A 14,546-nucleotide genomic window follows, 5' to 3' on the forward strand; every position below is an offset into this window, starting at 1 on the left:
AGCTCTAATTCTACTTCAGAGCAACTAAATACTTCACACACAGAGAGTTAATAAGGAGATGGCATTGGCATTCCACACGCTGCAGTCGGGACAGTCATACAAGCATTTTAAAGTGCTAAAGACCCTATACTGCATGTCACACGGCCTGTGCGGAGTGGGACACCAGAAAACCGGAGTCCCCTGTACTACCACATTTCAGAACTTTGCATTAGTTCGGTCTAGCAAAAAAATAAAAAAGGTTTCAAACTTTTACATTCAGACAAAGCTGCAAATGTCAGTGCAGTGCCAAGACAGAACATGGACACAAACACTTAGTTATGGCTCTCGGCTCTGCAAAGACCCTCCGATAGCCTGTGGCCACACAGAAGTATGTCCATCTTGTGTGTAAAAAGGCTTGGGTCCCCGAGAGAGCTCAGTGTTTTGGTCTTAGCTCTTAGGCAAAAGGAGACACTCTCCTGCTCCTAATCAGTTCCAAAGACCCTCGTCCAAGCAAGAGGAAAGAGAGAGAAGCATTACAGAAAGAGCAAAAGCACATCCTAAAAACCGGCTGGCCGAGGACTCAAAGGAGGTGCAAACCAGAGGGGAATGTAGCGCACACAGTCGCATCTGGTGCTGTCATGGCAGGGAGGTTCCTCACGCTCTCGGAGGGAGGAAAACTCCTCCCAGCCATTTAGCTCTGAACAGAGCCAAGCATTCATCCCTAAACTACGGCTGAGCTCACTAGCCCTTTTCTGTTATACAATATTACCCACAAAAGAGACATTACTGTACGCAGAGGGAAAGGCAAAGCAGCCAGGCAGCCAGGGGACCGGGCTCAGAGCGTGCTTCGTCTCCGCAGGACTGAGGAGCTGGGAGCTCTAATGATCACCTGCCACTCTGCATATGTATTTGAAAGATCCACTTTGCTCTGTACTGTTCCCAGCTCATGTAAAAGGGTTGTAAGAGACTTTTTGGACACGGAAATCTACTGCTTGTTAGGCAAAGTTCTACATCCTGAACAATTATAGTGCTGCCGAAATGCCAGTTATCAACTGTAAAATAACATGATAGACTATGAGGACAAATCCGTAAATTGGGAAAGGAGAAATGCAGAATGTAAAGAGCGTGCAGACCCCCACGAAGACAGAGCCTGGGTTAGGCTAGACGGAAAGGTTTTTGGGAAAGTAAAGGAAGAGGAGAACACCAATGCTGTCAGACAGCACCAACGACAAGATGTCTCAGGGGCTACAGAAAATGAGATATTGTCCAGAGGAGTGTAACACCTTTTTAAACAACAAAAGGGGTGAAATAGCTCCTCCTACTCTATCGTTGAGAATCAAATGATTACACTGTTATTAACTTGCCTGATGCTAAAGCACATCCATGAAAATTGAGCTGGCGTTCACCAGAGCAGGAAAAAGGATACTTGTATTGGCTTTAAAATGCCCATCTCCGTAACCCCAAAGCGACATACCTTTCCATAACAGCCAGGCACTCCTTTCTCCACGTGAACCGACTGCCTCGCCGTAGTCTGAAGGTCCCAGAGGTAGCTGTGACTGGGGGAGGCGTCTGTCTCCATTCTGGCTCTTCTATTGGGATAGGAGCGGGTCTCATGCTTAACGTAGCCCCTAAGAATAATAAATACTGTGTTTCCTAGTGGATTAAAAGTCATGCCCATTTTCTCACTCCTGCTCATGAAAAAAAGACAAGACAGATGATTGAAACCATTCAAACTAAAAAAAGTAAAGCATTATCAAACAAAGACACCTTAAAGATACACAAAGCCAGCTCGAGTTCCCATCCCCAACCTCCACGCCAGAGAGGTACCAGGTGACCATGGAAATCTAAGGGAGACAGAACTGAGCTGAGAGTCACTTAGGAAAAGCCGTCCTGTCTTCATCAAGAGGAAAACAGTCTTACAGAAAGGGTGAGCTATGCCCCGGCTGGGATTTCTTTAGTTTGCGCCGCTACCTCTTCTGCCACACAATGGGAAATAACAGGTTTCTATTTAATTGTACAGCCAGTCTCAGAAAGCAAAACGTAAATTTATACCAAAGGTATTTCAACATGTCCAAAGAGCTGAGTAAACACTTGAAATAGCTCCACCGATAGAAACACACCCTGTGACCTGCGCAAACATGGGCTCCCGAGTGCCGGGTTGCCTGAAAAAGTCACTGAAAGCAGATTAACATCGCACCTCTCCTCTTCTGTCCCCCTTCTATGGATATATTTCTCCCTTCAAGAAGCCTGAGCTGGAAAGCATCAAGCAAGAGACAGGACTTGGCACCATGCCTTCAGGAAAGGCCCTTTGAAACTTATCCCCGATTCTTTCCACAACAGCCTCTCAGTTAATAAATCAAGATAAATCAAGACACGCTGGGAGACCGATCTTTCGTGTATCCCTTGCTGAGGATGGAAGCTGGTGTAGGACATGAGCACGTAAAAGAGGGTATGTTCTGAAGGACAGCTTTGTGCTCAGTGACTTCCCCTGGAGGGGAGAAATAACTGTTCTTGTGTGCAAAACATAAAAAAACCCAGTCATATGAAAAGATAAATCACCACCTATATCCCATATGCATACTGAGTTCAACTGGAATTCAGGCACTGAACCAGCCTGGATAGAGGGAAGAGAAGCAGGCAGCTCGGCTCGCAGCAGGAATACAGTATTGGGCACACGTAAAAGCAGGGCTGAGACAGCAAATCCCTCTGGGTACACAGGCTTGCTCAGAATGGTTAGGATTTAATAATGAAAACATACTGTGTTGGTGAAACAACACTGCTTGTTTAATTTAAAACAGAGTAAAAGGGTTAAGGGAACTTCGAGTTTAACCAATAAACAAATTCCTACAGTTAAAAAGCAAGAAATTGGCTATTTATGCATTTGGCTGTGTTCCTTTCCAGACATGGATATTTTCCTTACTGCCAGGGGCTTGTATCTGTGTTAGGTAGTGGAGCCCAAAACAATGACAAAATTTTACCCAGGAGATGTCCCTAAGAAGCGAAGCCCGCAGTCTCTGCCTTGCATGCACAACGGACGGGGACTCCTACTAATTCCCAGCTAACGAGCCTACACACAACGCTTAGTTTTATCAACATAGGAAATACTTCCCGTATCGCCGATTTATTGGGAGGCTATTTCAAGGATACTTCCTTATCCATTCTTGCTAGTACTTGCACGGTTTAGGGGTCTGGGTCGGTATCAAGTTGCTAGGTTTTAAATACACTTCAAAAAACTAACAAACTTGAAAGAAAAATTATAAAAATTTTAAAAAGAGGCAGGGGGGAACGGGACAAGAAATTAGCTTTCCCCGCATTGTCTTAGCAATATTCCTTCCCTTCCTGAGGATTTCATTTCACAGGGAGAGTACAGAAACATCAGTGATGCCTAACATCAAGGTAAGAGATGCAGAATATTTCCATTACATTTGCCCGAGATTTTTCAGACAAAGGTTGAAAAAAAAAAAAATTAAAAAAATCTGCATTTAAAGCATAAATTTCCTCCTGCTACTGGTATGTTCGCTTACTGAATATAAGATGCTTTTTTTCATTTTAGTAGCCTTGCTAGATAATTCACCTATTTCTCTTTTCTATGGGGTAACATCAACATCAGCAGCAGATAAGGGAGACATATGCCGAGAATTACAAGTACGTACCCACCGCTGGTTTTGCACACACATGAAGATGAAGCATCTGAATGCATACGGAGGCCCAAGGTGCGCTTGGATGGATGGGGGGCAGTAGGGGTGGACATACGCACTGCTGCCACATTTGATAAGGTCATTATTGAGCTTTTCTCCATTCCCCTCAATTAAGTGAGCACTTGGGGATCCCGTTTATTCTGCTGTTCCAAGGCGTCATTGCCATCTTCTCGCCACCTCCACCTCTTTACAACTTAATAAGTTACATCCTAGTTACTAGGTCAGATTCTTTTTACAAACCCCTCAAACAGCTTTTAAGAAGTGAAACTCCTCTCTGGAGCAGAATGAGCGGAGCAAATGCAGTATGAGATTTTCATCTTAGTATATGCATCAAAAAGCAAGACATCTGTAAGGGGTGTAGAGGTGAACCGTCTGGGAAGAACTCCTTTCGCAGAGAAAAATGAAAAGCGGCGTCTCTCGCTACCTGCCAGTGCTGAGCACCTTTTGCAACAATACCGTATTTCCTTTGTGCAGGCCAGCGTTTTCTCAGCTGCGGGGTATGACTCTGGGGATGCTGCAGGTGGCTTTTGGGGGAAGAGGAGGCAAGAGCGATGCTCTTCCAACAGGAACGCAGCTCTGTCTCTATACTCCAAATTCCTTGTGGCAAAAGCCTGCCGCCTTTTTAGCGCATCCCAGAAGAAAGAGTCTTGCTCTTAAAAGCGTCACATGGGAATTGCTGATCCACATCACGTGTCTCAGAGAAGCCCTGCCATGCCGGGGCAATGCGCGCGACGGTTGGAGCAAGCCTCAGGCCATCTCCTGGCTCCAAGAAACCATTTAGTAAAAAGTCTTTGCAGCAAGTCCCTATCATATATTATACCGGTAAGAACAGCTGTCACACTTTATTTTTAGCCAGACTGACCTGAGATCACAGGATAAACACCTTTCAGTTACGGCCGCGCCAGGCTGGACTGGAATCAGCCGCCTGCGCAGCAAAAGGTTCCCTACAGAGCTCAGTGCTTGGATGGAAAGGACCAGAGCAGGGACTATTTTCTCTGCAGCTCTGCAAAACAGTAAATCACCAACAATACGTTTCCACTGCAAATCTCATGGGGCTATCCAGTCCCTGTTTTGGGTTGGGTTTTTTTTTTTTTTGTGGTAGGCTTTTCTTTTATAGCTAAATAAGAACTGCTACGGGAATAACACAAGAGATGCTACCTCTTGATAACAGCTACCTTTCTTTTCCCCTTTTGTTCAAGGAGGAAGAGCACATGGTTTTCTCCAAGGTGACCACTGCTGCCTTCCTATTACAGAAGACCTGCAGAAATAAATACCGAGCCTAAATGGAAGCAGTCTGCATCCATCTGTACCCCCAACACATCATTTCTAGGTGCCAGCTTCAGTTTGCAGCACACAGAGGCAAAAGACACACTAAAGTTACTCCACAACAAACTTTCCACATTGCCCAAGACCCAGTGCCAGCCAAACTAATCAGGCTAACAACTACCAATGTAAAAAGAAAATTTATTTATTTATTTAAAAAACACGGGCTCTGAAGAAATAATCAGAACATTACAGGACTCTATGCGCTCATATACTGGCTTCTGAAACATATACTATTTATCTACTGCCAAAATGCTCTCAGTCCTCCACAAAACACAAGAGATGTGGTGCCTGTCCAAAAAAAAAAAAAAGCCCGATCTAAATGAAAAGCATCCCTATTAATTGGATTAAAGACCCTTCAAACACTAGCGTTTAGCATTGACTTCTCCCCTTCAACAGAAAACTGCCTTTCACCCTAATTGGCAACTGTTTCCAGAAAAATTTACAATCACCAGTACACTGGAATTCGCAGCGGTGCCATCAACTCCAACATCGCTCCTACCAGGAAAACGTCGATCGAGAAATTTGTGAGCAAGATTATTGCGTACAGTAGGAAAAGCGTGGGGCTTTTTCTGATCCATGAGACTCAAAGTCTCTTCTGCGACGTTGCAGTCTGCCGTTGCCTGAACACCCACCACCAAAGAGAGGAGAAATACAGCAACTGCCCGTGCCAACCAGCAATCAAAAGCAAGTAAATAACAAACAGCATATTCAAGAGGTCAAAGCAAGCTGGCAAATAACGAACGCGATGGAGTTGCTGAGTCCCTTCTGTACAGGAGCAACATCCAGCAACGTCTCCACAGCAGCGATGTCTCAAAACTGCCCTAAGGCTCCACAACACAAAGTTGTTTGGTTAGCAGATGCAGGACTGCTTCTGGATGATCTAAAGCGTTATATAGCGCCATTATACATTTGAAAAGAAAATCTCTTTTGATGTATTTATAAGTCATTTTTGGTGCCCTGTATTATTAGAAACTCCCGGCTGGGTGCAGTATATAAGCACGGTAAAGGACAGTCCCTGCTGCGAGGACCTTACAGGCGAAGCATGCGCAGCAAACGGTCTCGTCTAGGAGACGGGAAAGTGAGGTGCAAAGCTGAGATGATTTGCTAAGAGGAGCCAGGGAAAGGCTACGGGTCTGCCAAGTGATATCCAGTCCTTTCCACATGAAACAACTATTCTTTCTTTAACAGTTCATAAACTCGTCATATCTGGTGTCCTAGTCCTTCAAAACTGTTTCAATTTTAAGCGAAAGTTTTATTTCCATTACTACAAAAACAAATTCAGTCAGAAAATGGACTTACTCTGAAGATCCAGTTTTCTAAAATAAGGAATTAAAGAACTGGGGGAGCTAAAAGTTCCCAAAGACCTCACCTTGCCCATCGGTAACTCAAACACGGAGGTGCTTCTGCACAGAGAGACCTGGCTCTAGCACTCAAAGGAGAAGGATTGAGATTTTATTCCCAGCAGTTGGAACTGGAAAAGATGGGATATGTGAGAATAGAAAGCCAGGTGTGACTTCCTAGTAAGTGAGCAAATAGAAAAAAACACATGCCAGTCCAAGTCATATGAGGAGAGGCTGAGGGAGCTGGGCATGTTTAGCCTGGAGAAGAGGAGGCTGAGGGGAGACCTCATTGCCCTCTACAACTCCCTGAAAGGAGGGTGCAGAGAGGTGGGGGTTGGCCTCTTCTCCCAGGGGAATAATGACAGGACCAGAGGAAATGGGCTGAAGCTGCGGCAGGGGAGGTTTAGGTTAGATATCAGGAGGAATTACTTTACTGGAAGAGTGGTCAGGCACTGGAACAGCCTGCCCAGGGAGGTGCTGAGTCACCATCCCTGGAGGTATTTAAGGAACGTCTAGATGTGGCACTTCAGGGCATGCTTTAGTGACAGAGATTGTAGGGGGTTTTTTGTTTTGGTTTGGGTTTTTTTGTGTGTATGGTTGGACTCGATGATCTCAAAGGTCCTTTCCAACGATGAACATTCTATGATTCAATCTCTTAAGTTTCTTCAAAGGAGGACAATCTTTTAGAGTACAGTGACAGTGTCACTTCTTTGGGCACACGGCGGGAAGCTCTACTGACTTCCTCATTTTCTGACTCTAAAGAAGGCAGCAGAACAGCTAGTTGAGTCTAGTAATCACAGGATACTCTACGTAGTATCCAAAGCTTAGGCTCCAAATTGGTTTTATGACAGTAATTTAAACCCAGGGTGCTTTGGACAAGGTTGGTACCTTCCTTAAGACACTGTATACACTTGCACATATGCATGTTAATTATCTCGTGGCTAGCTGGTCTGACCTGCAATAGAGAAGATGGCAATAATTCAAAGCCTGCAAGATTATCCTACAATAAACAAAACCAACCACATTTTCCTCCAGTAGACTTTTCCAACAGCCACAGGAAAACTCAGGGTTCCCCTTTACCTTAGTCTCTAAAAAGAAACGAATCGTTGTTTGGTTCTAAAGGGAATTTAAGTACATCCAAACAGTCCCTTGGCACAGACAGAGGAGCCATTGTGCCTTTTACATTTCTTAAAAATGCTGCATAGTATCTCTTTATTTAAAGAGGTTGAGGGGAGACCTTCTCACTCTCTACAACTCCCTGGAAGGAGGGTGCAGCCAGGGGGGGTGTGTCTCTTCTCTGAAGGAACAGGTGATGGGACAAGAGGAAACGGCCTCAAGTTGCGCCAGGGGAGGTTTAGGATGGATATTAGGAAAAATTGTTACACTGAAAGGGTTATTAAGCATTGGAACAGGCTGCCCAGGGCAGTGGTTGAGGCACCATCCCTGGAGGTATTTAGGAGATGGGTAGGCATAGTGCTCAAAGATATGGTTTAGGGATGGTTGGACTCGATGATCTGAAAGATCCCTTCCAACCCAGGCAATTCTATGATTCTAAGAAAGGTTACACTCAAACAACCACTCTTTGAGCAATTTTTCCGTGTGCGTATAAAGAAAAGTGGGCAAGAGCTCAGCAAGACAGCGCAGCAGAAAAGTAGGGGTTAATGTTGATTCACTTCAATTTAAGCCATAACCTTCAGTGTTGCAAGTCTTCCTTCCTTAGACACTTCTCAAGAGCAAAAGGACAAACAAGATGTGAGCTTGTGGATATGGGGAAAGAAAGAAGGTTAAGAGGAAGAAGTAATTATTTTAGTGCTAGAGTTTGAGACGGTTTCGCTTATCCCAGCACAGAACACTATTTCTTAAACTGCTCCAAACGCTACTGGGGAGAAAAGATGCAAGGCCATATAGGAAAGATCCCCACAGCAGCTTTCATCGTTAGGAGAGAACTTTTGGGGTTTTTTTCCAAAATACACCTTCCAAAAAACCTCTAGTTCTCTCCACTGTTTTGGAGGCAATACCTTCCATCCAATGAAATGGCTGAGAGTTACTTCGTAGGGTACAACCCAGGAGGCTTTCAAAGCAGCTGACGCTCAACGGTCGCATGCAGTAATTTTGCTGACCCTCAGCATCGCAATCCCAGCCACTGCAAAATCCAGGCTTCTTGGCCATCCCTGCAGCTTGCCAGCACCTCACAACCCTTCCCACTTTCATTCTTTAAAGCCATTTTCTAGATGCTTAACAGCAAGGCCAGGCTCAGCTGTGGCTCTGAACCCACCCAACTTTAAGCTGAAGTATTCTCAGGCCAACTGACAGCCGGAGCCTCTTGATTTTCAGCTTACGCACAAAGCAGAAGTTTTGAGGATCTGTTTTCACTGGAATTTTTCTTAATAGAACTCCGAATATTGAAGCCAAGTTCACATTAGAGAGCTTGAGTCTTAAATTCCTTAAAACAATTACACAGTTAATTTAATCATGCCATTGTTTAAAGGAAATCAAACGTAAATATTTTGATCTTTACAATAAAACCACTAAAGGGAAAAAAAGAACTGTGGCCAAACAAAATCAGTGGAGAAGAACAATGCAAGGAAATTAATTCGACGGTGATTTTGAAGATTGCTGGTTAGTTAGAGATAATGAGGAGCTTTACTTCTTTTTTTATATTTAAGATCTATTTTGAGATTTGGAGAAGCAGGTGGGATTTGAGAGACACATCTCCAGCTTACCACTGTAACTATCAACATCCCATCCAGGAGCTTGAGATCCCACCCAAAACCCTCTGAAGTTAACCCAAAGCTCCTCTCCACCAAACTGCGCATTTTTTGCTGCAACTTTCTATTATGCAGCCATTATTAATGTTTTCTGTTTGTTCATTCTGGAGAGCCTCAGCATATATTTCACGTTAGCTGAGACAACTTCACCGATCGCTCCTGATTCCCAGCGTTGGCTAGCGGCGAGGGGACAGGGCAAGTAACCACGAGCGAGGAGCTGGACAGATGAGTCAGCTCTGGATCATTTGCTGCAAAGTGCAGATTTGTTCCTACCCTCCTAAAAAGTAAACTGGTCGGAGAACACCTCTACACTACACCAGACCAAGAAGCGAATGATCAGTGATAATAAAAAACAGTGACAAAAGGCTTCTTTGCCATAAATAAAACAGCAGGAGATGTTTAGGTTGTATTTGTTTACCAGGATTTGTCTTCTCAAGCTGGTACCATCTGTAAAATGCCCTTTTCTTTTGTTCACTGAGGTCCGACCCCTGCTGCAACAGCCAATGGGAGATCCGGCTCTGACTGATACCTGTAAAAAACCAAAACGAAATAAAAAAAAGAGAGAAAGAGGAAGAGAAAACTTGTTCTTTTTAAACCATTTTGAAGCTGTTTATATACTGATAAAAGGTGTTGCCTTACAAAGCCCAGGAACTTAAAATGTTTCAATCCCAGAAAAAGCAGAGAGTTCAGGCGTCCCCCCCGTCACTAACCTCTTTAACTTCTCCCTGTTGTTATTCTCCACCTTACTCAAAGTACACCCTGGAATCGGCACAATCTACAGGCAAATAGGGCACAAACCGGGAAGCCAAATCTACCGATGCCTTGATTGTCCACCACTTGCCCGATTCTCAAATTTTTTCATCTGTGAAATGGGAACAAGTCCCTTACCCACTATTACATATAAATAATGATAGTTAGGAGATCGTTATCATTCAATGCTTGAATAAGAAGGGAGATAAACATCAAAACGGTTTACGTGATAGAGATCAAATCAGCCCAGAAATGGAGCAAGCCAACCATCAGCAGCTGCAACAACGGCCAGAAAACAAACCAGAAAGGGTTGGTGTCTGTCAGCAAAGCCAGATTCAAGCTCTAGGTACCCAGGCAAGATTAGGGACAAAAAGTTGCAGAGTTTTCAAAGCAAGAATTCTAAGAAAACAGTAAAAGGGGGAAAGAAACCCTAGAAGTTAGCACAAAGCACTACAGTGAATGAAGGATGAATACAGAGAGGGAAAATAAGTCACTGTAAGGAAAGAAACCCAATAAGGCAAGAGATTAGAAAGTGCACTAGTAGGTGAACTGTAGGTTCATTTAAAAATATATATAAAAAAATAAATACAGTTTGCTGAATAGCTGAAGCAGTACTGGAGGCAGGAGGACGCCCTGTGCTCTCCACAAGGCTCTTCAGCTATCAGAAAGGGTTAACAACACCTAAACTCTCCTGAGAGCTCAAGTTTTAGGAGGTGCTCGGGGTAACAATATACCGCCAACACCACCTGTGCCACCACCTGCGGAGGCAGGGAGGAGGCTGGTTTTCACATGGAAACCAAACTACCTCTCCCCTCTTGAGACGCGGCACGGTTTTATAAGATCTCATAATCATATTTAACTCATGAAGAACAACCCCCTGTAGTTTACTGCTTTTTTTTAAATTTTATTGGTTTTTTTGTGTTGAACACTGAAGCTAGTTAACTTTAGAATGATTAAACTTGCCTCTCGGGTGTCATATTCAGGAGGGTTTACTCCAACCAGATTTTTAAAATCACAGGGTTTATGCCCTTAACTGTTCTTCCTTATACAGAAATCCGGAGCCTACGAAGTCTTAATTGTCCTGGGGAAAGGGCTCGGTGTGTTTTGTTTTGAGTACAGAAGCTTACTGCTATTCAACAGAGCTCTGCCCACAAAACATACCCTGGCTCGGTTTGGTTTCCCGTACATCTATTCATCCTCTTAAAGCCCGTTCCCAGAGACTCCTTCGCCCCACAACTGGAAGAGTTCAAACAGCCGGGGCAGCCAGGAGTTGACTGTCCCCAGGACTCACATTGGAATATATAATTGCGTTTATGCTACTAGGAAAGTGGAATTACTCAACCAGAACACAAACCTTAGCAGATTCTGCCAATTTAAATCAAGTAACTGGGGAAGCACACAAGCTCATACCAACAGAAATCAATCTAAGTTGAGAAAACTCTCCAGCCCAAAACAAGGCTTCAGTCCAATTGAAATCATGCAATCTAGACACCCGATTGTCAGTGAAAAGACCAAGTTTTCAGAATTTGCAGCTTCTCATCTACCATTATGATTTATAAAAGCCATTTCTTTAACACGGTGCTATGGGACATAAATGTGTCTCACTACTTTTGGCTGCATGGCTCCTATTAATCAACGGGTAACAGCACCATTAATTTACTTGTTTACTACAGTCCACTTACACTTATTGCAGTGAATTAGTGTTTGTTGAGTGTTTGGATAACAACACAAGATATAAATGCAAAGCATTATTAGATAAAAATTATAAATAGAGATTAAGTATCTTCCACAAGAGTCGTATAGTGGAAAATCCAAATTCTGCTCAAGTGGCTGCCTGATACTGCCATAAAGCGGTACAGATGTCACCCACTTCAGACAATGTGCCGGAGACAAACAAAGGAGCAGGAGCCAAAGGATTCAAGCTGTGTATTGCCGTGTCCACATTTGACTCATTGCGACTCCTCACAGTTTATGAAGTTGCTTCTGCAAAATGGAGCTCTGTAAAGCACACTGAGATGTACAGATTCTACTATAAATTCTCAGCACATCATTGTTTGACTCCAGCATCTCACGAACGGCACTGCAGTCTCCATAGCATTTTTTGCATTAGCACAAAGCCCACAGCCTGTTTTGCTCTTTGGCTAGGAGACTCTAATGTGGAATCATAGAATGTGTTGGGTTGGAAGGGACCTTTAAAGGTCATCTAGTCCAACCTCCTGCAGTGAGCAGGGACATCTTCAACTAGATCAGGCTGCTCAGAGCCTCATCAAGCCTGGCCTTGGATGTCTCCAGGGATGGGGCCTCCACCACCTCTCTGGGCAACCTGGGTCGGTGTCTCACCACCCTCAGTGTAAAGAACTTCTTCCTAATGTCTTTTTCAATGACCTGGAGGAGGGGATTGAGTGCACCCTCAGTAAGTTCACAGACATCACCAAGTTAGTTGGGAGTGTTGACCTGCTTGAGGGTAGAAAGGCTTTGCAGAGGGATCTGCACAGGCTGGATCGATGGGCCGAGGCCAACGGTGTGAGGTTCAACTAGGTCAAGTGCCGGGTCCTGCCCTTGGGTCACAACAACCCCATGAACGCTCCAGGCTGGGGGCAGAGTGGCTGGAGAGCTGCCTGGCAGAAAAGGACGTGGGGGTGTTGGTCAACAAAAGGCTGAATATGAGCCAGCAGTGTGCCCAGGTGGCCAAGGAGGCCACCAGCATCCTGGCCTGTGTCAGCACTAGCGTGGCCAGCAGGAGTGGGGCAGTGACCATCCCCCTGGACTGGGCACTGGGGAGGCCCCACCTCGAGGGCTGTGCCCAGGTTTGGGCCCCTCACGCCAAGAAAGACCTTGAGGGGCTGGAGCGTGTCCAGAGAAGGGCAACGGAGCTGGTGAGGGGTCTGGAGCACAAGTCTGGTGAGGAGCGGCTGAGGGAGCTGGGGGTGTTCAGCCTGGAGAAGAGGGGGCTGAGGGGAGACCTTCTCGCTCTCTACAGCTCCCTGAAAGGAGGGGGTAGCCAGGGGGGGTCGGGCTCTTCTCCACACTAACAAGTAATAGGACAAGAAGAAATATCCTCACATTGTGCCAGGGGAGGTTTAGGATGCATATTAGGAAAAATTTTTTACACTGAAATGGTTGTCAAGCATCGGAAGAGGCTGCCCAGGGCAGTGGTGGAGTTGCCATCCCTGGAGCTGAGGGACATGGGTTAGTGGTGGTTTTTGTCAGAGCTAGGTTGATGGTTGGACTCAATGATCTGAAAGGTCCCTTCCAACCTAGACAATTCTATGAATTCCATGATTCTATGACTTCTCTAGCAGTGCTGGAAAGCCAGACAATGTGTCAGGTATGGCTTAGGCAGCTGATCTTGCTTTTGGTCATAGGAATACAGCAGATGACCCCTAGAAGACTCTTTATGTCCCACTTCCCATCACTCTTTTCTGGTTTTTATTATCTTCTCTCATTATTTGAGATCTGTTGTAACAGTTGAGCTTCTTAAAGGTTTCCTCTTCCTATACCTCTCCTCCTCTTTTTAAGATATTTTATATCTTTCATCTGCGTATCATCTCCATTTAGAGGCCCCAAAACTGTGTATTCCATAAGCCTGACTGATTCAAGGTCACATGCAAAGTCGGTACCAGAAGAACCGATCCAGGATCTCCTAGATCCCAGTACAGTGTTTTAATCACAAACTCATCCTTCACTCCTTTCAATGAAAAAAAAAAAACCAAACCAAATTGTCATGTCAGAGTTTCTTGCATCTCAAGTGGGTTTTATACAGTTGACTCATAGGGACAACGACTAGTACTACCACCAGTACCATCCTGTCACATTGTCTGTAATCACGCTACTTTAGGAAATTGCACTGGCAGGAAAAAAGAAATCATCCTGCTGCCAGAAGCAGATTAATGAAATATGTTCTCCAGAGTACTGAAACTCCAGCTGCCTTGAGGAAATTCACTCTCAGACTGAACCACAGACCTCAAGGAAGACTGCCATCCTCTGGGCTCAGCATCGGCAGGGACACGAACACATTGTAATGAGCGCGACTAGTTTTCTCACGGAAAATACTGAAGAAAAAAAAAGCGGCAATCACAAAGGACTAAAGCAATTCCGATGCTGACTTCTCGTGTCACACGTCACTCCTTCCCATAGCAGGTCACACTTCCTAATTATAAACAAAAAGGAGATGATAGTACATTCATGCTCTTCTGGCCGGCCCCACTCTCTCGTACATAATTTATTTGGGGAAAAAGTTTCCCTTTCAAATACATAAAAGAAACGGCAAAATGCATCATCAAGAGAAGGCAACTGGTATCTGCAGCACAAATCTGCTCATAACCCTCAAAACTGTTATTCATCAAGTCTTTGGTAACTGGTTTTCACCTTCATATATAGATTTGTTCAGCGACTCTACTTTGCATTTCTTTAATGTTTCTTTCAGGCGAGAGTTTTAGAAGCACCTGGAATACGTCAGATTTGGAGAAGAAAGTATCTGACTGTCTTTTAATTCTCCAGTTTGTAAGCAAAGTCCTAGATTCACATAATACGTGCTTGCAAAGGACAGCTATCAATTTAGGGGATTAGCAAAGCTTGTTTACAGAAAACCTGCAAAGATCAAAATCATAGAAAAACAAATCTTTCCCTGTGCTGTCACGAGTATTATAAAAAAAAAAAAAAGGAAGGAAAATGTTTTTCAAACT

General features: G+C 44.4%; 1 protein-coding gene across 16 annotated transcripts in view; it reads right to left on the reverse strand.

Annotated features, from left to right (window-relative positions):
- The window catches only part of HMBOX1 (homeobox containing 1), a 117,031-nt gene that overhangs the window by 31,725 nt on the left and 70,760 nt on the right, over nucleotides 1-14,546 (reverse strand). For all 16 annotated transcript variants that reach the window (XM_063330712.1, XM_063330721.1, XM_063330716.1 and 13 more), the window contains 2 exons: nucleotides 9,530-9,640; nucleotides 1,454-1,607 (listed from right to left, as the gene is read on the reverse strand). In XM_063330712.1, the coding sequence (XP_063186782.1) occupies nucleotides 1,454-1,607; nucleotides 9,530-9,640 (265 nt within the window). The remainder of the gene's footprint in view (nucleotides 1-1,453; nucleotides 1,608-9,529; nucleotides 9,641-14,546) is intronic.

Source organism: Chroicocephalus ridibundus, chromosome 3 (genome assembly GCF_963924245.1).
Source record: "Chroicocephalus ridibundus chromosome 3, bChrRid1.1, whole genome shotgun sequence".
NCBI classification, from domain to species: domain Eukaryota; kingdom Metazoa; phylum Chordata; class Aves; order Charadriiformes; family Laridae; genus Chroicocephalus; species Chroicocephalus ridibundus.